The sequence below is a fragment of the Echinops telfairi genome, unplaced genomic scaffold, assembly GCF_000313985.2.
Source record: "Echinops telfairi isolate 266 unplaced genomic scaffold, ASM31398v2 ScPeMD7_7469;HRSCAF=8507_0, whole genome shotgun sequence".
NCBI lineage: Eukaryota > Metazoa > Chordata > Mammalia > Afrosoricida > Tenrecidae > Echinops > Echinops telfairi.
In genome coordinates this window covers 38,118,857-38,145,092 of record NW_022111372.1, presented here as the reverse complement: position 1 = coordinate 38,145,092, position 26,236 = coordinate 38,118,857, and the positions used below count along the sequence as shown (strand labels likewise).

At 55.2% G+C, this 26,236-nt stretch overlaps 1 protein-coding gene across 1 annotated transcript in view; it reads right to left on the bottom strand.

Annotated features, from left to right (window-relative positions):
• The window catches only part of TRPM2 (transient receptor potential cation channel subfamily M member 2), a 95,562-nt gene that overhangs the window by 12,880 nt on the left and 56,446 nt on the right, over window positions 1–26,236 (bottom strand). The window contains exons 15-28 of the mRNA XM_004696896.2: window positions 25,929–26,074; window positions 24,826–24,938; window positions 22,569–22,782; window positions 22,151–22,269; window positions 21,433–21,565; window positions 20,824–20,995; window positions 14,468–14,651; window positions 10,858–11,039; window positions 10,140–10,272; window positions 4,230–4,317; window positions 2,630–2,717; window positions 1,924–2,081; window positions 1,118–1,194; window positions 626–727 (exon numbers count right to left, since the gene is read on the bottom strand). Coding sequence (XP_004696953.1) covers window positions 626–727; window positions 1,118–1,194; window positions 1,924–2,081; window positions 2,630–2,717; window positions 4,230–4,317; window positions 10,140–10,272; window positions 10,858–11,039; window positions 14,468–14,651; window positions 20,824–20,995; window positions 21,433–21,565; window positions 22,151–22,269; window positions 22,569–22,782; window positions 24,826–24,938; window positions 25,929–26,074 — 1,909 coding nt within the window. The remainder of the gene's footprint in view (window positions 1–625; window positions 728–1,117; window positions 1,195–1,923; window positions 2,082–2,629; window positions 2,718–4,229; window positions 4,318–10,139; window positions 10,273–10,857; window positions 11,040–14,467; window positions 14,652–20,823; window positions 20,996–21,432; window positions 21,566–22,150; window positions 22,270–22,568; window positions 22,783–24,825; window positions 24,939–25,928; window positions 26,075–26,236) is intronic.

Here is a 26,236-nt window from a genome sequence, read left to right as displayed (position 1 = left end):
TAAGCCCTCACCTCCACGCCAGCCCCCTCTGGGGTCCAGGGTGCTCCTCAGACCACCACACCCAACACCCCTCTCCTCCTCCGAACCCCGATGCCCCGCAGGCCAGCTCCAGGCAGGGAAAGGTCATTTACAACCCCGAGCCCCAGACATAGAGTCCGACAGATGTCCAGTGGGGGAGACATCTACAAACCACTGACCCCTTTGGCTTGCCTCTCCCCCCTCGTAAAGGGAGCGCACTGCTGCTCTGCCTGGATAACATGATGGTGGGGAATTGTGGCCACCCCTTGACCACAATGCCCACTGGCCCTCCCCTGGGGTCATCTTTCACACGACAGAGGGTTTTCATGGAATGAGAATTGTTCCTTTTCGTGGAACTGGTGAGCCAGTGCACCTGGCCCTCCTCACGTTACTGCTCGGGGAGGCTCATCCGGATTGAGGGCCAGCCTAGCTGCTCTTGCCATCTCCTCCCTGTCTGCTGGGGAGAGGGTGGGAGATGGCGGGACGAATGTTCCAGGTGGCTGTGGCTGGGAACCTGACTCTGGGAGCAGAACTGCAAAGACACCCCCCCCTGATGGCTAGGCTGGGGGGCATTGAGGGAGGACTCCCCCCCCGCTGCTGCACTCACTGAGGGAGGCCTTCGCAGACGGCATAGCGGCCGTGGAAGCTCCGGCGGTCCACCAGCCCGTCCATGGTGTTGTAGTTGATCTTGGACAGGAGATCCAGGCAGCTGGAAACAGACAGCAGGCCTGGTCTGTGGCCAGCAGACCCCAAGGACACGTGGAGGGGCCCAGCTGGGGGGGCCTCCTCTCAGGTGGTCTGCATGTCTGCCCCTGGGCCCGGGCCTCAGACAGGAGCCTGAGAAGCATGGCCTGTGTCCAGAGTGGCCTGCTGCCCGCTTAGCCACCGGCTTCTCAGCAGACCCATGGGGGCTTTCTCAGGGTCCCTGGGAAGGATGGGTGTCCCAGCCGGGGGACAGGGGATACTCCTCAGGCAGAGCAGGAGTGCCATGCTGGCCCAGCGTGGCTCCACAGTGGGCAGTTCTGTGGAGGACTCCCATCCTGCCCCCCACCATGAAACAGGGCTCAGGGATGCAGGCAGAGAAGGCCACCACACTTACCTCCCCATGGGGTCCACAACTGTTTTGTCCTCTCTCTCAGCCGTGTAGAAAGGGGGCTTATAGAGCCCAAAGTCCGTCTGCAGCAGAAAAAGGGTGAGGTTTTCCTTCGACGTTTGACCCCTCATGCAGAACTCAGGACAGGCACCCGGCAGCTCAGAGGGTGACCCGCCTTCTAACATTTCTCCACAGCCTGGACTGGGCTCTCCACCACCCCCACCCTGCACACCATCCCCCTCCACCCACCCAGACCAACCCCACAGCAAATGTCACTAGCTCTGCGCAGAGGTGGGGCCCAAGAGGACCTTTGGGGACAGCGTTGGGGACACCGAGAAGGAGCTGGCTGCCAGAACTGTGGGTTGGAGCGGATCTGGATGCACAGATCAGAGGGGGTTCCACTTGGAGAGAGGGGGTGCACTGGGGATAAGGTAACAGGAGCCCAAGAACAGGATTGCTGCAGCCATAGAGGTCATTGGGAAGGCTGGCCTGGCGCCACGGGTCAGGCAGGGTTCTTAGAGGAGGTGGGATTTAGGAGAGGCAGGGTCCGGACGGCTGGGTCAGCCCGTGCTGTATGTGGTCCGAGGAGCCAGAGCACCAGGTTTGGGGCTGGACCGTTGGCCCCAACCCCAGCTCTTCCGCCTCTCCTGTGTGGCCCATGTCCTTGGACTCTGTGGGCCTTGCTGTCCTCGTCGGTCACATAGGACTGCCCAGGCCCAGTTGTTAGGCTGTGACTTGGCCCTAGTCATTAAACCCACCCATGGCTGTTGTGTGTGGGTGGCCCTCAGCCCCTCCCCCAGGCCAGCACTCACCTCCCAGGGCACCTTCTCGTTGGGCACGGGGAATCGTGTGACTGGACCGCTGGGGTAGAGGAGGTGCCGGGCGTTCACATGGTACAGGTCCTCCCCGTCATCTGCCTTCTGCCTGCCACCCAGTGCTCCACTCTGCTCCTTGGGGGCCTTCTGGGGTGCTGGGGACAGTCAGAGAGTCTGAAGCAGGGCCCCACTGGAAAGTCAGGGCTCCCACTGGAAGGGCAGGGCTGTCCCCTTTGGCCACTTCCCACAGTATTGGGCTCCTCTTCCTCCCTGGGCCCTGGCAGCCAAGCAGTGTCCAACACAGGCCGCCGGGTGCCCCCATGACCTCCCCACTGAAGCCCTGGAGTTCTGTCTGCCCGCCGTCCTTCAGCTGCTGGACACTTTCTCTCGGCCTTTTACATGGCAGCCACGAACAGAGGGCCCTGTCATCAGAACGACTCAGGAGCTCGCAGCCTGTTAATGAGGCTGAACTGGTGCCCCTGGGGCTGGTGCCACCAGTGGGGGAGGGGGGGTTACTCGTGGTGACCTGTGACAGGGTCACCTGTCCCTTCAGGGCAGGTCTAGGGCAGCCCTGCTAGGCTCCAGAAATGGATATGCTCCAGGATGGACAGGGGCCACCATACACCTCTCTCCTAACAGACTCCAACCAGCTGAACACCCAGCGGGGAGGCCCACTGTGCCCCCCACCCCCACCCCCACACACCTGGAGCAGGGACATCTGCTTCTAAGCCGAAGCCGCCATCCCTCAGCGCCCTCACGATCCAATGAAGCGCGCCAGTGGTCTGGCCCATCTGGAAGGCACGCCCCCAAGACCCGGTGAACGCCAGCTGTGGGCCCATCCCCACAGCACACCCACCCCTCCCTCTCCAAGCTCCTAGCATCCCAGGGAAAGCCAACCTGCCTCCCCAAGGGGGCTGGCTGCTGGCCATCACACTGCCAGAGGCACAAGTGACCGCTGGGACTGGACAGGCCTGGGGAGTGTTGACTGACTGCACCGTGCTCCCCAGCCAGCAACAACCCCGGAAGCCCCCAGGCCTCCCAGTGCAGTGACATGGGGGGTTATGTCTGCACCCTAGCCCAGCCGACCAGGGTGTGACAATGCCATCTTCATGCAGCATTCAGATGCCAGTCCTGGACCCGGCTGGGGGGAGGTGTGCAGGAAACGTGGACGAGAGAGGAAACCCGTGTTTGTGACCAGACTGGAGCCCCTGGGCCCTGGCCAGCTCAGAGGAGAGGGTTTTGAACCACACCTTTTAAGAGGCTGCCTGTCTCAGCCCAAGCAGTGGTAGCTGGGTCGTGGGCTGGCTGGCAGGCTACATGCCCCAAAGCCAATGATGGAGGGTATGAGGCGGGAGTCGCCCTGGTGTAAAGAAGCAGTGCCAAGAGGGACAACAGATGGGGGTGGGCTTGTGGTAACACAGAGAAAAGACAAGGGCCCCTTGGGGGTCAGTCTCCATCAGCTGCACCGAGACACAGTGGGACAACAGTAGTGCCCAGCGGGAGCCCCACGGGCACAGGCAGTCCTCGGCCTCCAGGGCCCCTCACCAACTCTGCCTCCTCTCTCTGATCATGCCCCCTGGCCAGCCCCTCCACCTCCAGACCTGCTGGTCTGCTCACACCCAGAGCCCTGGCCAGCCTGGCCCATGCCACGACCCGTGGAGAACGGTCTTGGCAGTTCCTCCAGTATAACAGCTCCTTCACCCCCAGGCTCCACGGTGATCCCCTGTTCCAACCATGTGCTGCGTGTCCTGCCTGATGCCGCCCTCCAGCCCCACCCACCCACTCAGAAGTTCAAAGGCAACGTGGCTTCATACCGTTCCCTCTGCCTGGCTGGGTCAAGGAGGGGGCTCAGAGACACAGCAGTCCCATCTCAGACCCTCGCTTTCCAGGAGGGCAGGAGGAGGGGCTAGGGCTAGGGGCGGGCCCTCTCAGGAGCAGATAAACCGATGCCATCAAGCCAGCTCTGGCTGGTGGCCCTGCAGCGTGCGCCACAGCAGAACATGGGGTTTCCTATGACTGGGTTTCGGGGAGTAGGGTCACCAGGCCTTTCTTCTGAGGCATCTGGCTGCTGAGTGCATGGGCCATTTGCACCATCCAGGGACTCCCCCAGACCCAGCTAGGAACACCTATTTCCAACGTGCCATGGCTCGGCTAAGGAGACAGTGAGTGGAGATTTTCTAGAGGACAGAGATGGTGCCACGTCCCTTTGGGAAATGTTGCCCTGACGTCCAGCATCCCCCATCCCCACTGTGTGCATGTCACACTGCCCCAGGCCCTGTACACAGAGGCCCCCTCAGACCCACCTGCTCCTCCAGGAAGGCCAGCCTGTGCTCCAAGGAGCTCGAGCGCTTCATCTGGCCCACGTCCAGCAGCTCCAGCATGGTGTCCACCCTGGAAGATGGCACAGTAGAGCCCACTGAGGGCAAGCCAGGAGCCCAGAGAGGTTTAAGACTGCCTTGAATTCCAGTCTTCTTCATTGCAAAATCATTTAGAGCAGTGGTTCTCAACCTGTGAGTCCAGACCCCTTTGGGAGTCGAACGAACCTTTCCTAGGGGTCGCCTAAGACCATCGGAGAACATATATTTCCAATGGGCTCAGGAACCGACACACTGCTCTTCCATCTGTCTCCAGGTGGGTCTGCCCACATGCAGATACGCCCACCTACAAGTACCCGGCAGGAAGACGGTTACCCATGCTACACCATGCTTCAAGACGACTTTCATTTATTTCTAATTAGAAATAAATATTTCACAATATAGAACTATATATTTTTTGTGATTCGTCACTATGCTTTAATGCTGTTCAATTTGTAACAGTGAACATACATCTTGCCTATCAGATATTGACAAGATGATTCATCACAGTAGCAGAATTACATTGAAGAAACAGCTACGACAGTCATGTTATGTTGGGGGCAGCACCCCATGAGGCACTGTCTGAAAGGGCTGCGGCCTGAGGAAGGCTGAGAACCGCTGGTTTATAGCACGTGCTTCAGCTACAGAATGGAGATGGCCTCGTGCTCCCAATGGGAAGGTCCCCGAGGGAGGGCACTAGCCAGGCCTTTTCATGGAGAACAGGAACCCGGGTGGAGCAGTGGATTTTGCTAAGGGTTCAAAACCACCAGCAGCTCTGAGGGGAAAGAACAGGCTTGCTACTCCCACAAAGAGTTACAGTCTTGGAAACTCACAGGGGCAGTTCTACCCTGTGGTCCCACAGGGTGACGATGAGTCAGAAATGACTGGTTGGCAGTGAGTTTGTTCGTTTTTGTTTATGTGTTTGTTTGTATTTGTGGATAATTGCAGTAGATTCTGCTATTCACCATAGGTTCTGTTTTGAATTTTAATCATTTTATTGGGGGCTCATACAGCTCTTCTCACAATCCATCCATCCATTGTGTCAAGCACATTTATACATTTGTTGCCATCATAATTTTCAAAGCATTTTCTTTCTACTTGAGGCCTTGGTATCAGTTTGTTCTTTTTCCCTCCCTCCCCCACCTTCCCAACATGATTGCTGAAGACAAACGGGTGCATAAGCAAATGTGGTGAAGAAAGCTGATGTTGTCCAGCTATCAAAAGACATAGCGTCTGGGGTCTTAAAGACTTGAAGATAAACAAGTGACCATCTAGCTGAGAAACAACAGAGTCCACATGGAAGGAGCACACTAGCCTGTGCGATCACGAGGTGTTGATAAGTTGATGGGAAGAGCTGTGATACGTTGTGATATGTTGATAGGATCAGGTATTGGGCATCAAAGACCCAGAACAAAAAATCATATCGATGTGAATGAGGGGGAGTGCAGAGTGGAGACCCAAAGCTCATCTGTAGACAACTGGACATCCCCTCACAAAAGAGTCACAAGGAAGAGACAAGCCAGTCAGGGTGCAGTACAGCACCGAAGAAACGTACAACTTTCCTCTAGTTCTTTAATGCTTCCTCCCCACCCACCACCCTACTATCATGATCCCAATTCTACCTTACAAATCTGGCTAGACCAGAGCATGTACAGGGGAACAGATACGAGCTGGAAACACAGGGAATCCAGGACACATAAACCCCTCAGGACCAATAATGAGAGTAGCATTACCAGGAGGGGAAGGGGAAGGTGGGGGAGGAAGGGGGGGGGGATGTACCACAATGATCTACATATAACCCCCTCCCATGGGGATGGACAACAGAAAAGTGGGTGAATGGAGACATCGGTCAGTGTAAGACATGGAAAATAATAACAATTCGCCATAGTTTTAAAACCACCACTGCTCTGTCCATCCATCACTGTGATGCTGGCACCTATGCCACCATGCTGAATACATTGGCAGGGTCCCCCGTGATGGGCAGGTGCCTGTGGAGCTTCCACACTAAGACAGACTAGGAAGGAAAGCCTGGCGAGTGACCTTTGACAATTAGCCCATGAAAGCCCTCTGGATCTCAGGAGAGCATTAGCCACTACCTGCAGGACAATGAGCCTGGGGTTGGCGGCCTGTAAAATGCACGGTGGCTGCAGCAGCACGTTCACACACCCCCGCCACCAGGAAGACGTCACGGGGCCAGGCAAGGGTCTGTCCTGCTGTGCGTGGATCAGGGCTGACTTGATGTCAACTGCCACCTGTTCTACAAAGTGAGCCAGATGGCATTTGACATCGTGATTATTTGGGGTTTGGGCTAGTATCCTTAAGGCGGGACGCTGCAGAGTACCAGAGCCTGGGTTCAAATCTAGACAGCATTGCCTACAGGGGCCAATGGGCTCTCAAATTTTCAACTCTTCCAGGCCCCATTTCTTCTCTTGTCGCGTAGAACTGGCAATCCCTCCCTTGCAAGGGTGCAGAAGAGGCAAGTGGGAAGATGCGGGGAAGGTGCCCCTGGCTCCTGCTGTCGCAGTCATCCTGACGGTCCTGGGCTCTGCTGACCAGTGCCCTGACATGCAAATTCCCCTGCACACAAGCCTGAGACCACCTTTCTGAGACACCCGGGTGCACCCCTCCTCTAGCACAGTCACTGGCCAAAGTCAACTGATGCAAAGCAAGGCCAACCAATCAACTCACCAAGCAATGCCAGGCCCTGGGAGGGCTAAGAATTTTTCACAGGAAGACTAGCCGAAAGGCACAGACAAACCCCACCCCGCCAGTGGGGGACATCTGAACAAAGTGGAGCAACCTGGTAGAAGACCTGCCCCAACCTCATTCTCCCCACTCTCTGCCCGCCTGCCTCGCCCTCCCTGGAGTGCCAGGTTCAGACAGGAGATCTCCTCCTTTCCCCTCCACCGGAAGGCCCTTGCCCAGCAGGACTTGAGCTTCTCTGCAAAGTGCAATAGAGGGAGAGCCTGGACTCAACCGGAGAGGAATGTGTCCAGAGTGAAGCAGAGCGGCTACCCCTGCTGGATCCCCAGCGGCTAGCTCTTCCCCATTGACCTCATCATCAGCATCAAGGTCATCAAGGTGCAGAAGCAGCCATAAACATGGCCCCGACAGCAGCTCTCGCTCACCAAGTGCGCTAGAGAAATAAGCTGAAGAATGGACACGGGTACAGATCAGAGCTGGAAACACAGGGAGTCCAGGACAGATAAACCTCAGGACCAATCATGAGAGTAGTGATACCAGGAGGGGAAGGGGAAGGTGGGGGCGGGGGTACTGATCACAATGATCTACATATGAGCCCCTCCCAGAGGGACAGACACCAGAAAAGTGGGTGAAGGGAGACAGCGGTTGGTGTATTACCTGAAAAAATAATAATAATTTATAAATTATCCAGGGCTCATGAGGGAGAGAGGTTGGTTGAGGGAGGGGGGAAACTATGAGGTTTATACTAAGGACTCAAGTAGAAAGGAAATGTTTTGAAAATGATGATGGCAACAAATGTACAAATGTGCTTGACACAATGGATGGATGAATGGATGGGTTGTGATCAGAGCTGTATGAGCCCCCAATAAAATGATTTAAAGAAAGGAAGAGAGAAAGAAAGACATAAGCTGAAGAAAGCTCCTGTGTGTTGGCCCCAGATGGTTTATTTCTCTATAGCAAGCACACACACACACACACACACACACACACAAAGGCCACCGGTGTCAATTTCAGATTTTTATACATCCGACTATTCTTAAAATAGCCTAAATAAGTAGAATGCTAGACACTTAGAACCTCACGTGCCCCATGAACCTGCACCCCAACATCTGCCGAGCCCCGGAGTTCCCAGCCCTCCACGCTGCTCTCTGACCCAGAGACTGCTGGAGACATGGCCTCCATGTGGGGTGGCCCCTCTGGCTCCCCCCAGCCCCTCGGAGTTTCTCTTTCCCGCTTCCCTTCCCGACGCTTGTCTCTGGAGGGTCTCTGCTGTGACCCCCCCCCCACAAAAAAAATACCCCAAACCCAAACTCACTGTCACTGAGTCAATGCAGGTTCATTGACACCCTATAGGAGAGGACAGCACTGCCCCTGTGAGTTTCTGAGACTGCAACTCTTTCCAGGAGTAGAAAGTCCCATCTTTCTCCAGAGGAGCTGGTGGTTTTGAACTGCTGACCTTGTGGTTAGCAGCCCAATGCACGACCACTCCACCACCAGCATGTAGCAGCTACTAAAACCACATTCCTAATACCCACCTGCTTTCCCGTAGTCATCTCGCTTTCCTTGGACGGCTCCCCAATCCCTCAAACCCACTGCAGAGTCCTGGCCATGTCCCCAGCCCAGTGGTGCCCTCAAGACCAGTGTCTCCACGTCACAGAGGCATGGGGACCTCTCCAAGGAGAGGGGCAGCTCTTCTGATTCAGCACCCCTGCTCCTGGCCACTCCCTGCCACAGGTCTGGGACACCTATCCCCAGCACAGTGGGCAAACAGTCCATACCAAGGGCCAGATCTGCCCACCACTGGATGGCTACACGGCCCTTTCTCCTCCGGCATTCACTGAGAGGCCTGGGCACGGGTGCAGGGCAGGGCCTGGCCCATGGTCAGGTGCACAGGGCCAGCCGGGCTTACTCTCTGGTATTCTTCTGGAAAGACACAGCCCTGCTGGTCTTACTGGGGCTGAGGGACTCTGGGGTGGAAGGTGGGGGAGAGCAGTGTCAGGCTGCAAACAGAGCTGTGTCCTTAACCCTGTAGGAGGGTCAGGGAGTGGGGAGGAGGATGCTGAGTGGTCCCGAGCACCAAGGCCCAGCATAGCTACAGCAAGGCCTGCCCCCAGGAAGCTGGCAGGCGGAGGATCTGTCCTCAGTATGATCTGGAACTCCAGGGGGACAAACCTCCCAGACCTGCTCCTCCTCCAGCCCACCTGAGACTCCCCTGCCAGCCTTCCACCCCTCCGGGCCTCTAACAAGAAGTCAGGAGGGTCAGCCCCACCTCCCAGGCAGGTGTAAGCTCCCAGATGTGGACGCAGATGGCCTTTCTTTTTTTTTTTTCTTCTTCTTCTAATCATTTTATTAGGGGCTCATACAACTCTTATCACAATCCATACATACATCAATTGTGTAAAGCGCATTTGTACATTCATTGCCCTCATCATTCTCAAAATATTTCCTCTCCACTTAAACCCCCGGCATCAGGTCCTCATTTTTCCCCTCCCTCCCCGCTCCCCCCTCCCTCATGAGCCCTTGATAATTTATAAATTATTATTTTGTCATATCTTGCCCTGTCCGATGTCTCCCTTCACCCACTTTTCTGTTGTCCGTCCCCCAGGGAGGAGGTCACACACAGTTCCTTGTAATCGGTTCCCTCTTTCCTACCCACTCTCCCTCTACCCTCCCAGTATCGCCACTCACACCACTGGTCCTGTAGGGCTCATCCGTCCTGGATTCCCTGTATTTCCAGTTCCTATCTGTACCAGTGTACATCCTCTGGTCTAGCCAGACTTGCAAGGTTGAATTCGTGTCATGATAGTGGGAGCGGGGAGGAAACATTTAGGAACTAGAGGAAAGTTGTATTTTTCATCATTGCTACATCGCACCCTGACTGGCTCGTCTCCTCCCCAGACCCTTCTGCAAGGGGATCTCCAGTGGCCTACTAATGGGCTTTGGGTCTCCACTCCACACTCCCCCCCTCATTCACTATGGTAAGATTTTTTGTTCAGATGGCCTTTCACACTCATGTCCGTCCTGCAGTCTGTGCCCAGTCTTCCTTAGGACCCCAGAGGTGGGAGGCAGAGGGCAGGCCCGGGCCCGGCTCCTGGGATTTCTCTCCGTCGAGGTGCGACCCACACCCCCGCTTAGCCTGAGCCAGTGGACACCTACTTATCGCCCAGGTCTCGGATCCTCTGCTCAGGGCTCTGCTCCCGCTGGTACTGCTGGTTATGCAGGTAGTTCTCTTTCAGGTACATCTCCCAGGACAGGAGCGCTGCCTCCTCGCTCTTCTCAAGCTTGTTTTCTGTTGGGTAGACCAGACAGAGGAGAGCTGACCCTGGGTGGGGAGGACAAGTGAGGCCACTGACCTAAAGGGCCTGGGCTGGATGGGGGAGGGACAGGTAAGGTGCTGACCATCCTTCGCTGGGACCCCACATGGGTGGCAGGGGGTGCACCAAGCACAAAGCTAGTTTCTGGGCTGGAGGGGACGTCTGCCTGCCACCCACCAGAGGAGGCTACTGAACACGGTCTCCACACTCAAAAGGTCACTGCCATTAAGTCACAGCCACCCTAGGGGACAGAGTAGAACTGGCCCCTGTGAGTTCCCAAGGTGGTCACTCTTTACAGGAGCAGAAAGCCGCATCTCTGTCCCACAGAGCGGCCGTGGAGTTGAATTGCTGACCTGTGGTAAGCACCCCAGCACGTATGCTAGCAGAGCTCCTCCGATCTCATGCCTACTGAAGGGTGGTGGGAGCTCATTGTGGGAGGGTGGTCTGTATAGCCTGGGTGCACCCAGGACCCTGCATGCACCAGGGTGCCCACCCTGGACCCCACCTATGCTCTAAGGTGACCAGGGGAAGTGCTTGGGTGCCACGAGAGAGCCGCTTACTGAGCTCCTTGTGCCTCTTGTGCTGGTTCTTGAGGGTGATCCTCTTGATCAGGAGCTGCAGGTGGCTGAGGAGGATGAGGGGCGGCGGGGCGGGGGGCCGGCCATGGTACTCCTCAATCAGGTCGTGACGCTGGAACTTCCAGATCTGGTCTGTGTGCTCCTGGACCTGCTGGAATGTGTAGCTGGGGAGGGGCGGGGGGGTGCCGGTGACCTTCAGACACTTAACGATTGTGTAGACGTGCAAGAATCTTAGAAGAACATTCTACCTCCGAGGATGGGAAGCTTAGTGAGCTTCCGGGGAGCCACAGGGAGAGGAGAAGACAGAGACGGCAAACGTCATGCTGACTGGGGAGCACAGAGTGGGCACATACCCGGAGCAAGCACCCTTCTGGCACCTACGTCTAGAGTGAGTTTGTCAGCTGGCTCAGGTTGAGGGCAGACCGAACTGGCAGCATCTCAGAGAGACTCGGTACAGAGACGCTGTCTCATGGGATGTCCTATGGAGGAACCCAGGCAGAGGGAAAGCCTCCCAGGGGAGGTGGGCCAGTGGGGCTGCCCTGTGCCACTCTTTATGGGAAGAGGCCCCGCCCCTAGCCCCCTGTTGGTCTTGCTAGCCTCATTCCTCTCGCCCACGTGCATGGCCACCAGTGTTCAGACAGCCATTGCTATCGAGTGGATTCGGACTCCTGGCAACCCCATCCTGGCAACGGTGCCCCAGAAGGCCTTCAGAAATAGATCGGCAGGCCTTTCTCCCTTCCGCTGGGTGGGCTTGAGCCTCCAATCTTTCAGATAGAAGGTGAGCTGACCACCTGGGGACCCCGTTAGTACACGCTTTACTGCCTTATCATTTCCCCGGAAGTCAGAAGCCACAGATGGGTCGCACCGGGCTAACTCCAACCTCTGCTTCCGCCGAGGCATCTCCTCTGACTCCGACCTTCCCGCTGCCTCCTTTCCCTCCTTCCCTCATCTGAGCAAGGCCCCCGCTTGGGATCCCTAACGTGATCCCACCTGCAAAGTCCTATGGTCAGGTAAGGGAACATGGTCACCCGTTTCGGGCCTCAGGATACAGACATCTCCGGAGGTCATTATCCTGCTGACCTAGCTCCCTGTTAAGGACCAGGTCACATGTAGAACTCACTGGGCAAAAGAGTGGGGAGGTGGGTGGGGCGCATGCATGCAAACCCCGAGAGTGATAACAATGAGGAAGACGCCCCTATCTATCGGTGTGGGCAACCCGTCTGGGGAGCCACCTGCTCAGAGGCACAGAGTGCTGAGAGAACGCCCAGGGTGGCAGCAGCTCAGAACAAGGTCGGAGCTGGACCGCAGGGCAGCAGAACCAGGCCCGGGGTTCAGGGCAAAGGGACATGTGTAGGACCCTCTGGGAAATGAGGGTCACAAGTGTATTGGGGGCCGGAGAGAAGCCAGGCCGTGGCTGGGCACATCCTCCGGGATCAAGCAGTTAGTCTGCGAACGCATAAAGCTCTATCCTGACTAGGGGCACATCCTGGTGCCCTTAGAGAAGAATGGGATAGATGACGTGCACCCCATCATCAAAACGTCCTTGAGGCAAAGGCACTGCGGTCTGCCCTGTTACTGAAATGAGGAGACGGGGCCACGGTGAGGTTAAGTAACTTGCTTTACACCACTGGGAAGCAGCAGAGCAGACACAAACCGGGGCACCTGGCTGCCACACCCAGGTCCTTCAGGGCGGCACGGCATGCCTTTTCAAACACTCACTGGGAAGCAAATTGTCCAGTAGGAAGAGAGGGGGACAGAGAGCAGGAGGCATGACCCATAAACCAGGTGTGGCCAACTGATTGTAAACCTGGTCCCACTCTTTACACTTCCCTGTATCCCTTGGGAGAAGTCCATGGGTGACACCAACGGATAAGCATTCAGCTACTAGCCAAACATTGAGGGTTTGCGTCTACCTAGAGGCAGCTTGGAAGAAAGGCCTGGCGATCTAGTTCTGGAGGAAAAGTCATGGAAAGCCCTACGGAGCACTGTTCTCCTCCGACACACGTGGGTCACCAGGAGTTGGCGTCGTTCAATAGTCACTGGTATTCCACGGTAAGAGCTCCCACCCTGGCTCAGCTTGGCCATGTTCTGCCTTTCGGCAAATAGCAGACTTAACCCCAGTGGAGCCTTGCAAACATCGCATGCCTCCACTTCTGGTCCCTTTCTGAGCACTGTCAGCACGGGGAGAACAAGCCTGGTCCACCGGCTGGAGGATGAGACCATGCAGAGGAGACGCGAGTTGTCCCTACAGGGGCCGTCCTGGACCGGGCAGTTGCCAGACCACTCCGCATGCCTGCCGATGCAAGTGGGAGCCCGGCCGTCATCAACGAAGCCCAGGCCAGATGAGCAGAACCATCCAGGTGGCCCACAGACTTCGGAGAAATAAGGTACGGTTGCTGCTCATTGTTCCCAGGTTGGGGATAGTTGGGTGGACAGTCATACTGTCCCCAAAGCAAACTCACCACCATGGAGTCGGTTCTGCCTCACAGACCCCCGAGGACAGACGAGCACTGTTCTTGTGGGTTTCTGAGACCATCGGTCTTTACAGGGAAGCCTCATCTTTCTCCCTCGGAAGTGCTGGTGAGTTCAAACTGCTGACCCATGGGTAACAGTCCCATGTGTAACCCATCACACCACCATAAGTGCTGCACATCCCCCAGGAAGGGGCTGCGAGAGCCTGCAGCGGGGCAGGAGCCCTGCGGAGCCCTGTGCTGCTAAAGCATTGAGTGTTTCACATCTAGGATGCAGACAGATCTGCCTTACAGAGCAAGAGGAGCCTATTTAATAAACACAAGTGTGGTTATGTGTTGGGCTGCTAACTGCAAGGTGTTCGAAACCATCAGCGCTCCCCGAAAGAAAGATGAGACTTTCTACTCCAGTAAAGAATGAGTCTCGGAAACCCACAGGGACAGCTCGGTCCCATCTCAGAGAGTCACGCAAGGAGTTGGAGTTTTGGAAGTGACCAGGTCGCTTTGCCAAGTTCGGCCCCTGGTCTCCATAGCTACAAAATGTAGAGACTGCATGGCAGAACTTCCACATGCAAAATCTTAGTTAGCTTCACACCAACCGGTGAACCAGCATCCTCTTCATTCCACAGAGAACAGAGGAGAAGCCTAGAGGGAAGTTAGAGGTCTTTCCCAAGACGCTGAGTCTAATCCAAATTGCTTCTCGCTGTTGGGGCTGTGCCTTAAGCCCCCCAATATAGAATCCTGCCCATCCAGGCAAGAGGTGTGCCTTATGTCCATGAAGCGTTGATCACCCCCCAGGCTGGGCATCCTGTAGACAGGAAATACAAAGCCTGAACAGGAAGGAGGGGATGCAAATCCATCAGTGCATTCCTGCTGCCCACAGCAGCACACGCGGGGGCATCAAGGGGACCCATTCCCCCAGTGAGCAGACAGACCAGGCATGCTGACTCTATGGGTCTGCACCTTCCAGCCTGGGTGTCAGGGAGCTGCTCAGGAGAGTTCCTGGCTCAGAGACCACCATCTGAGACACGCAGGGGGACTGTGGGAGAGCACAGTGGGGCTGGCACAGCCCTCCCACCCCCCTCACATGCGCCAGCCCCGGCTACGGGGGCAGCAGGACTCACTTGAACATGGCAATGAGGAGGTTGAGCAGCAGGATGTTGGTGAAGAGCAGGTACAGGCAGAGCAGGATGACCGTCAGCCATTCAGGGAAGGCCGGCTCCTGCTGGGTCTGATCGCTCTCTGGGCACTTGGGCTTGTAAGGGTCTGTGCCATTGGGGCTGCAGTGCTCGGGATCGAAGTTCACTCCTGCCGTTGGCAGCAAGGTGGGCGCATAAAGAAAGAGAGCAACACAGGTGGGCACAACACAGAGTCACACATGTCCCAAGGTCAATGTCTCTGGACTCTGGTGAGTGTCCCAGCTGAAAGGAAGCCCCAACACCATCTTGTCCCTTGCTGAGGAGGTCCATAGGCCTGGACACCTGAGTGACCTCAGTGGTCAGGGTGGGGCTCAGAGAGAGGCTAATGAGAGGCCTAGCTCTATGCCCAAGTATCCTCTCTAGACACGAAGGTGGCTGGCAGGAGAGCCTCAGGAGCCAGAGGGAACTTCCCTTCCCAGGTTAGCACATGCCTTCCCAGGCTCTAGGCAGCTGCTACCAGGGAACTTCCTGGACCCCAGCCAGGGGGGCCACCAGGCTGAGGCTGGGGCTGTGACCATCAGTACGACAAAGGTCCCAACACCGAGAAGTTCAATTCGGAGGGAAAGGTTTTAAAAGGAATGTTTGTTTGTTTGTTTGTTTTTTAAACAGCAACAGCAAAGCAAAAAGAAAGGGCCCATAGACAGGGGAACATTTTGCAGAAGCCATCCATTGGTAAGACGAGTGGATGATTCGGAAAACAGAGCCACAAAGTGCAGAAAGGCGAGAAAAGAGGGGAAATGAAACAGAAAGCAATGGGAGGAAGTGGGAGGAAGTGATGTCACACGTATGCAAACCAAACAGACACATGCAATGAGCGGGAAAGCCGCAACTGATCAAAACGGACCTAGGAAGCAAGCGAAACTCCGAATAGACAGATAACACAAGACTGAATGAGTAACTTACACCTTCGCAGAAAGGAAAACCCAGGAAGAATTCATAGGAATCCTCCAAAAATTCTTCCAAGAAATAGGGAGAAGGCATCATTTCCCAACTCTTTCTCTGAGGCCAGGGTAACCCTGAGAGCAAAACTAGACAAAGCCATTAATAAGACAACTACAGACCAGTAGCCTGTGGGGAGAGAGGGGCAAAGTTTCTTAAGAAAACCCTAGCAAACCAAACCCAGGAGCATGTACAAGATGACCCCCATCCCCCACCCCCGGCCTCCTGGACAGCGAGTGTGCTGTGGTGCAGTACCTCACTGTGGGGTGACCCGACTGGATGGCCCCCTGCAAGGACCACCAGAGAGCAAGGTTGGTCAGACTTATGAAAATCAGTCAACATCGTACACTGTTCAGAAGGGAAGGGGCACAAACCGAGAATCATTTCAATAGATGCAGAAGAAGAATTGAGGGGAAGTTAACGCGATTTCATAATAAAACAAATCAACAAACTTGGAGCAGAAGGGGATTTTCTTAGCCTGGTAAGGGACATCTACCAGAATACCCGCAGCAAGCGTCTTACCAAACGGTGAAAACTGGAAGTGTTCCCTCTAATACTGTGAGTAAGAAATGAACATTTCTTAGATCCAGCAACGAAAGTACAATCAATAAGAAGATTGATAAGTTGTATGTCATCAAAATTGGAAACTTCTGTGCTGCACAGGGTATCATCCAAAAAAGCGAAAAGACAAGCCACAGAATGGGGTAAAATATCTTTAAATTCATGTCTAATAAAGAGCTCATTTTCAAAATATAGAATTTGTACAACCCATTGATTAAAAAAAAGATAAGTAACCCAATTGAAAAATAGACAAAGGAATTGAATAGACATTTCATCCTTCTTTCAGAAAGAGAGAGAGAGAGAGAGAAAGAGATGATAGATAGATAGATAGATAATATATATAATCAAACCCAAACCCACTGACATTGGATTGACTCCAGTTCATAGTGAATCTTTAGTACAGTGTGAAACTGCCCTTCAGGTGTCTGAAACTAAATCTTTCCTTGAGCATAAAATCTAAATCTTTCCTTGAGCATAAAATCTCATCTTCCTTCACTGGAGCAGTTGGTGAGTTTGAACTGCTGACCTTGCCATTAGTAGTGCCTAACCCACTGTGCCACTTCAGCTCCAGGGATAAGCATGTGTGTGCACAGACACGTGGCTAATGGACATAGAAAGATCCTAGGCGTGCTTCATTAGAGAACTACAATCACAACCATCATGAATGGAAAAGGCAATAACAAGTGTTGCAGAAACGGGAACAGCACGTATGAGGACAGTATGATGAAAGGGCACATGGGAAGATCGACACACAGGCATTACAAATCCCGTTGCTAGCGATTCTCTTCCACCTCATCCTGACCTGCTCCCTAGGGTTTCAAAGTCTGTAAACCTTGACGGGTATAAATGGCTACATCTTTCTCCCATGGAGCCAGCTTGCTGTTGGGTTTGAATTGGTAACCTTTCCATTAGCAGCCAAATGCTTAACCATTGACCCACCAGACCTGGCTGTAGGCATAGTTGATGTTGCTGCGGCTACTGTGTCAATCCATTTCATCTGGCTCTTCCTCTCTTCCACCAACTCTCTATTTTACAAAGAATGATGCCCTTTTCCAGGGACTGTTAACATGCTTGGAGCACTTGCGACTAAATGCTGTCATCCCTGCTTCCAAGAAGTCTTCTGGCTGTACTTCCTCCAAGACTATTTGCTTGTTCTTCTAGGAGTTCATGGTATTTCAATAAGCTGTTGCCAACACCATAATCCAAACGAATCAATGCTTCCTGTTTTCTTAATACAATCCCATGCAGGAGAGAACATTGAAAACCCCATTGCCTACATCAGGCATACCTTGCTTCTCAAAGTGATAGCTTTGCTTTTAACACTTTAAAGACATTTTGCACAGTAGATTTGCCCAGTGCAATAGGTCATTTGATTTCTCCCCACCCACCCACACACACACATAAAGTCTTTTATTTGTCACCATTAAAAATCTGAATTCTAAACAGATTCTTGAACGGTGGCTCAGAGCCATCAGCTCATCCCACTTTAGCAGCTGCCTCATCTCCAGTAGCTTTCCCAGAACCACCTCCTTCCCCAGGAAGCTCCATGCGTTTTCCCGATTCAAACTTGGGTTTCTTCAGCATTTTCATGTTTCAGACAAACACATCGTGGAGAGGATAAATGGATTGGCAAGCCTTTTCTATGTCTTTCCCAATGCTGTCTGCCATCCATTTATTGACCACTTCTTTCGAGTCTTCTGTCTGCCCCTCTTGGGTCAAGATTTCCATCATTTTCTTTCGGATTTGGCAGACTTGTTGATGCATAAGAGGTCTTCCGAATCTGGTTGTTGTGTTTTGTAGCAAAATCAACACAGAACAGATGAAGCCGATAGCCATGCACTTCAATCACTCCGCCATTGGCTGACCGTGGGGCACGTTTTGTCATGAGTAAGATCCAAGGCAGGCAGTTGGTCAGGCAGTTTTTGCCCTGAACATGCTCAGTGATTAGCTTGAATTTTCTAAATGCAATTTCATTGGTCTGCGATGAACAAAGCTCACTCCAAAACTCGACCCTTGAGGCCATCAGATGAGATTTTGGTTCCCTGAGTCCTGGTGACTTGTTTTTCCAATATTTCTCATATTGAACATAGATGCTGCTTTCACATCATGCATTTACCACTTTCTGATACCAGCCCATTTAGATGGCGAGTAACTAGGACCGATAGACGAATCATGGCCAATGGAGAGAAGGTGGCAGTTGTCAAGGATTCCACTGGACTTGGACCCACACTCTATGCCCAGGGGAGCAGTTAAGAAGTTGAACACCATATTGCTCTGGGAAAATGTGCTGCCAAAACATGTCGATAAGTGTTAAGGGCAAAGATGGCACTCTGAGGAGTAGGGAGGGTGTCCTTGACCAAAGCCATGGCCCTGTTAATTGCTACACACGTATGTGAAAGCCGGATAATGAGCACAAAGACCAAAGAGAGATGGATGCTTTTGCAGTATGACAATGGTAAAGAATGGTTAATAGATCATGAACTGCCAGGATAAAGAACAGCAAAGAACCACTCTGTCTTGGAAGAAGGAGAGCCAGCGTGCTCCATAAGACTTCTCTCGCTTACTTTGGTCATGTCGCCTAGAGGAGCCAGTCCCTGGAGCAGGGAGAGTAGAAGGTCAGCAAACAAAGGGAAAGCCCTTCCGTGAAATGGATCGGCACAGTAGCTACAACAATGACCTCAAACCGAGGGACAATGGCTCAAAGATAGCAACAAGCACGATGCAGGATCCGGGGGTGTTTCCTTCCTCCTGTTGTACGCAGGGCCACCATGAGTCACCACGGATTCAATGACACCTAACAGAAGCATCACATCACCAATGGGGATGTCTGGTTGTGCAACTGCTCGGGAAAAACAGTTCAATTGTTCCTCAAAGTGATAAACACAGAGTTCTCAGGTGAGTCAGCAATTCTACTCCCAGATAAATGCCTAAGGAAATTTAAAAAGATGACGCTCACACAAAAACCTGTACAAGATGTTCCTACGGCCTTCTGCAGGCTGCTGCCAGGTGCAGTGCAGTCACCCCTGACTCACAGAGACCCTGTGTACAGTAGGAGGGAACATCGCCCACACCTGAACCCTCCTCACAACCATCCTTACATCTGAGCCTGTGTTGCAGTCACTGTACCCATCCATCTTGTTATTATATCTAATAGCCCCAAAGTGGAAACCTTCTAGATGTCCATCACCTGATATGTGGTTGTCAAACAAGGTCTAGCCATACACTGGAAAATTACTCCACTACAAAAAGAGGAAGCGCTTATTCTGGGCACAACACAGACAAACTTGAAAGCATCATGCACATACTTTCAAGAAAGAAGCCAGATGCACATTGTGAATGAGGGAAGTGTGGAGTGGGGACCCAAAACCCATCTGTAGGCAACTGGACATCCCTTTACAGAAGGGTCGCGGGGAGGAGACCAGCCAGTCAGGGTGCAGGGTAGCAACGCTGAAACATACAAGTTTCCTCTAGTTCTTAATTGTTCCCCGCCCCCCACTATCAGGATCCAAATTCTACCTTACGAATCTGGCTAGACCAGAGGATGTACACTGGTACAGATAGGAACTGGAAACACAGGGAATCCAGGACAGATGATTCCTTCAGGACCAGTGGTGAGAGTGGCAATACCAGGAGGGTGGAGGCAGGGTGGGGTAGAAAGGGGGAACTGACCACAATGATCTACATATAACCTCCTCCCTGGGTGACGGACAACAGAAAAGTGGGTGAAGGGAGACATCGGAGAGTGTAAGACATGACAAATAATAATAATTTATGGATTGTCAAGAATTCATGAGGGGGCTGGGCAGGGAGGGAGGAGAAAAAACGAGGAGCTGATATCAAAGGCTCAAGTATAAAGCAAAGATGTTGAGCATTATGAGGGCAACAAATGTACAGATGTGCTTCACACATGGATGGATGTATGGATTGTGATAAGAGATGTACGAGCCCCCAATAAAATAATTTTTTAAAAAAAGAAAAAACAAAACTATATTCCACATCAGCCTTTTTAAATATGAAATGTCAAAAAAAGGCACAATTGATAGAAAGCAGATTAGAGGTTGCCTAGGACTGGCGGGTGGGTGGGGGGCACAGGTTTGGGGGAGACGGAGGGTGACAGACATCTCAGGGTGCAGATTTCTTTTTGGAATGAGGACCGTGTGCTCAAGTTGGAGGTGGAGGGTGGCAATGCTGCCCAGCTTTGCGAATGGACTGTAAGCCTACACTCCTGAGTGGTACAAGCCACGTGAGTCAGCTTTACGACAGAGAAGCCCGATCTCACCAACACTGCTTTAAAAAAATAAAAGAGCTAACTCACTATAGAAAAAGTGTTCTTGCCCTCCAGGGAAGGAGGGCATTGTTTCTCACTGGGGTGAAAGATAGAGGGGAGTAGGGGGCACCTTCAGACAGGGGAGCAGGTGCCCCAGGCCACACCTCATTCAGCCCCAGTCAGAGGGCACAGTGCCAGCTGGGCTCATGCTGACACCCCCCCACCTCACGCGGGGAGAGGAAGCCTCTTTCCCCTTCTGCCACTTGAAGGACTGCATGCTCACACCCCCAATGGGCCACAGCAGAGCCACCCTGCGCCCTCCTCCTGCGTCCTGAGCTTCCAGGAGCTGCAGTCTGGCCTGGCTGCCTAGCCCTGCTCTCCGAACGGCTCCTTTCTCCAGCCCCCCTTACTCCCCCCCCCAGCCCCCACCGCCCCGCTTCCTCGGGCCCCTCCCAACACAGCCAGAGCTCCCAGCCCCTGGCTCCTCTCTGCTCTCTGGATCCCAGGATCCTACCATCGATGTAGGCTGGGATCTGCCCAAAGATGGTGAGGTAGGAGTGGTAGACGACCCCTCGGAAGAGCCAGTCCACTCGGCTCTCGTTGTGGATGAGGATGGCCTGCTTGGCTACCCCGAAGGACACGACCCAGACCGCCAACAGGAAGATGAAGAAGAAGACGTCCTTCATCTGCAGAGACGGGTGTCACTGTGGGCTGCCTGAGCACCCGGGGTCCCCTGCACACAACCCCCTACGCACACACACCCAGAGATGCTCCCTGTCCAAGGCGGGGCTCAGCTATGATGGGGAAGCCATTGTCACCGGCAGCAGGTGGCAGTGACCCTCCCGACCACAGGAGGTGTCCCTGACACTCTCTCTGGGCGGAACACTCCACAGGTGTCGGAGGGGTCCTGGCCTAAGGAAGGGAGCTGCAGGCGCGGTCACAGAGGTAGGGACATGGGCTGTAGGCTGTTCGAGGATAGAATCAGAGCAGGCTTCCCAGAGGAGGCGGCACACAAGGAGGGCATTCCTAGTGGGAAGCCTAGCAGCAAAGCCAGGGCCAGGGGAGCCCGGGGGGTACGCCTCGGCTCTGTCCACTCCCCTGGCAGCCCCCAGGGCCCCCTTACCATCCGCTTCACGATGATGATCTTAGGCCCCAGCGTCTTGCTGACGGTGAAGATGTGCATCAGCCGGAGGCATAACATGATGAAGTCCAGGGAGAGGATGACCCGCCCGGTGTACAGCGTGGCGGGAATGAGCCTGGCAGCCCGGGGCACGAGCAGAGACATGCCCTCAGCCTCTGCGCCCCAGGCCGCTGGCAGCAGATGCGAGAGCCTGTAGGCATCCTGAGCTCTGGCCTCCCCATCACCTGCCCAATGTCTTAAAGAGGCATGTGCTGAGCCCCAGTGTTGTAAACGCTGGCGTGAGATTGGTGGGGGGGGGGGGGGGGATGTGTGCAAAAGCTCCAAGGATAGTGCGCTTTTCTTCAGGAAGCTTGACCTTGACCTGGTCCCGACCACTTAACGGTCAGCCATGGGGTCTCAGGCGCCGGTGGCTTACAGGACAGTGGAGTGGCCCCCAGCATCAGCGGGAGGGAAGCAAGGGAGCCATGAGGCCTCCAGGTGCGGAGCCGCCCTGTGGTTAATGTCGGGCAGCTGAGCATCTTCTGCCCTTGCCCCTCCCAGTGGTGCAGGAGTGGGCAGGGAGGAGTCCCTTTATGCTCCCCAGACAGGCCATCAGCAGGGATCAGAGAGGGGCCAGGCGCCCGCGGGCAGCAGGGCTGGGCCTGGCCGAGGAGGCCGGAGAGGGCCATGGGGGCGGGCAGGATGGTCCGAGGCTGCTCACCTGCAGGTCAGGCCTGCTGTGAAGAGCAGGATGGCTCCGACGTCCAGCTTGTTCCAGAAGTCACTGAAGTACAAGTTGGCCGTCTTCAGCAGCCCATAGCCATCGGGGTCGGAGAAGAGCTACGGGGAGCACCGGCAGGTGAGGGGTGGCCTGATGCTTGATGGTCAGGATGACCAGCAGCCACTCCCTCCCCACCCATCCCCAAGGGTCCCCAGTCAGGCCCATCGCCTGCCACCCCCCAAGTCCCATAGGGCCCAGCAGGTGCTTCCTGCGTGAGGGTGAGGTGGGGAGACGCAGAGAGGTGGGGCACAAGCTCTTGGTGAGGCGAGAGACGGGGTGGGCTCCCCCACGTCCCAGTGACTGCATGGGGTCCGCCAGGATGCGGGGTGCCAGGGAGACGGACAGAGTGGGGCGGCACCTGGCGCGCTTCCTCGCACACCAGCGAGAAGAGCCAGCAGTAGATGACACACTCGCACCACGAGGGCGAGGCCTGGAAGTCCACCATCAGCACGTAGGCGAACAGCCCGAGGAAGGTGAAGTAGGAGAGGATGTTGAGTTGGAAGATGACCACGGGCGCCCTGAAGAAGGCGCAGATGCGGGCCAAGCCCTTCTGGGCCTGCAGCCTCTTCGTCCTGCGGGCCAGAGCGAGGGGAGGAGAGGGGGGCGCTTTGGGGACTCTTGATGGGGAGAAGGAGGACCCCAGCCCTGCACGGTCACACGCTATGCCACGCCCTGGGGCACCACTGGGAAGGGAGTGTGGGTCACCACTGTCCAAAGCCACATGGCAGTTAGGTGGAGGGGCCAGGACACAGGCCGGTGACTGTCTCTCCATGTGCAGCAGCTGAGGGGGTGTGGGTCAGGGGACGACTGAGCCCAGCAAGGCATGGAAAATGTGTCCTCATGGGGACCCCCAGAGATGGTCCTCTGACACAGGTTATGGGGTCAGAGTTAGTGCAAACTACCTGTGCAGTCCAGGTATTGGGAATGGGCAATGGCCAGTCTGAAATGCAAGGGGTTCTGGGGAAGTCACATCTCAGGGAAGACCGGGAGGGGCAGGCAGGGGACATGGAGCATTGAGCCAGCACCCTGTGGGCCTTTTGTTGGCTCCACCCTCTATGGTGCCATCTGACCCTGCTTGCTGCTGGTGTTGTCACCAAGTACTCTCCACAGACCCCACACTGGGGTCCCCGCAGGGAAGGGCACTCACCCAGGCTCAGCACAGCACAGGCTGGTCAGAGCATGCACTCGAGAGAGAACCTGCCCCAGACACGTGACCCAGATCTATGCTCCTGGACCGGCGCGCTGAGCCCAGCCCTGTCACCTTTAACAGACACCAGCCCAGGCACCGGGCTGCCACCGCACAGGAAACCAGCCTCCAGCCTCTACACCAGACTCCATCACCACTGTGGCCTTGACCCCTGCAGGGCCAGCTGTCCAGCCCAAGACTGCCCCCTGCCTGCATCACGGTGTTCTCCCACCCAGTGACATGAAAGCTGGACTCTGGAAGCCCAGACCCACAGGTGGTCGGAGGGAAGTCTCCTTCAAGCAGAAGTTGCAGCACCAGTAACAATGAGTGGCCACAGGGGGGCTGGGGACTGGCTCCCCTCTAGCCCCATGACTCAGGTTCTCATTGGTCTCTGGGCTCATGGGCTAGTGGCTGTGTCAGCCACCTAGTGGACATGGTGTCAGGGCATCACCGGCAGCCACTTTCCTCTCCACTTTCGGTGCCTGCATGGGATGGAATGATAACACCGGCCTTCAAGCAGAAATATTTTGAAAATGATGATGGCAACATAGGTATGTACAAATGTGCTTGACACCATGGATGGATGGATTGTGATAAGAGCGGTACGAGCCCCCTTTAAAATCATGTAAAAAGAAAAGAAAATGATGGTGGCAACCTATGTACAAATGTGCTTGATACAATTGGTGTATGGGTTGTTATAAGAGCTGTAAGGGCCCCCAATAAAATGATCTATTAAAATTTTTTAATGTGAAAAAACGAAGAATCCACTCACAAAATAGCAGGCATGGTGCTTGTGCACAGTGGGAGCTTGCGCACAGTGGGAGCTTGGTGCCTGGTGAATGCTTGTGCACAGTGGGAACTTGTGCACAGTGGGGGCTTGGTGCCTGGTGGGTGCTTGTGCACAGTGGGAGCTTGTGCACAGTGGGGGCTTGGTGCCTGGTGGGTGCTTGTGCAGTGTGTGCTTGTGCACAGTGGGAGCTTGTGCACAGTGGGGATTTGGTGCCTGGTGGGTGCTTGTGCACAGTAGGAGCTTGTGCACAGTGGGAGCTTGTGCACAGTGGGGGCTTGGTGCCTGGTGGGTCTTTGTGCATGGTCAGGGCTTGTGCACAGTGGGAGCTTGTGCACAGTAGGGGCTTGGTGCCTGGTGGGTGCTTGTGCAGTGGGTGCTGGGTGTATCACAGATGCTAAGTGCCCAGTAGGTGCACAGTGAAAGCTCAGTGCTCAGCATGCAGAGGACCCATCCTAAGTGTGAGCTCCCTCCCTCCCGGGTCCAGACTCCACGTGTCTGCAGTGCTGTGGATCACTGTGATCAGACAGATCACTGTCAGTGCCCTGTGGATCAAGACCAGCTACCTGTTCCCAGCCAGGGCCCCGCAGCCGCACGCTCCCAGCCCTCCAAAGCCCCAGAGCCCCAGGGCCCAGCAAACACCTGAAGGAGATGAGGCCAGTGAACAGTAGTGGGAACACCACCATGCACAGCATCACCCGCCACGGCCCGTTGTCCACGGAGAGCTGACCCCACCACACCTTGGTCAGGAAGGCCTGCAGATAGACAGAAGCAGCATCAGGAGAGCCCTTTCCTCCCCGGGGCACCCCCACCCAGCACCCCCACACTAGACACCCTACCTTCCAGAGTGGTAGGGACAGCCCCTGGCCAGGCGGAAGCGAGGCCTAGTTTGCCTCAAGAGTTTGCAGTATCAACCGCAGGTAGGGAGACGCGTGTGCTCTGTGCCTGGACACTCACCCAGCTGCAGTCCTCAGTCACAGTGCTCCCTGAGCCCCACCCCAGCCCACCCCGCCAGGCCAGGTGCCCGGCCCGTACACCTGCTAGGGGCTGGGTTCCAATCAGCCAGGATTAGACAGCTCTCCCACAGTGAGTGGGAGAGGCTGGGCTGGCCCGGATTCTCTCTCTCCTGCCTCCACCTGCAGAAGGCAGTCTCTTGAGGCTCACAGCCCAGATCAAAGGGCTCTGAGAGCCCTGTGACATCCCTCGCTGAGCTCTGCAGAGCAGTGGCAGGGGTGCTCCCCAGTACCCAGGGTACTTCACATGGACATGGGCATGACAGGAAGCCATGTTCTCCAGAAGCATCTCTTCCACGGGTGGCACTTGCTATGTGCCAGGCCCTACCATGGTTGCTTGGGCAACACTAGAGCAGCCACCTCCAGGAGTTCCCTGCCCCCGGCTGCTCTGGACATGCCCTGCCCCCTCTTCTCACCACGGGTCACATCTGAGGCTCTGCAGATAGAGTGAGAGTTGGACACACATCAACTACAAGAGGGGAATGGCCACCTGGGTCCCTGAGCTCCTCAGGGAGATCTAGCTGGTGTTTTGAGTGGGAACATCACCCTTTGTGTCCTATCAGACCCCTGGTTTTGCTGGGTTAGCTGGGGAAGGCTCTTCCAGGCCTGGATCAGGTGGCCCATGGGGCCGACCCCAAGCCCCAGATCTGAGAAGCACACTGCATGTGGCTGAGGGGCTGTGTCCCTCCGAAGCACCCGGGGCCTGTCTTGGGAATTAGCCCCCTTGGCCACCTGGACGCCTCCGTGAGACACAAACTTCATGTCCTTGGCTTCAAGAGCAAGCTGCAGGCAGGTGGTCTTCCCCCAGGTCTCAGACACGCGGATGAGCAGCTTCTGGGCCAGCTCCTCGTCCTTCCGGTAGCACTCAGTGAAGACCCCTGGTGGGAGCAGGAGGATGCACATCAGGGCGCCCCTCCCCCCAAGCCCCCGGACAGTGTTGGTGAGGGACGCCTCCAGATGGTACCTCTGCCCAGGGGTAAGTGGGCAAGACCCCCACCAGAAAGGATGAGCCTTATGCCCCACAGCTCCCAGGCCCAGGG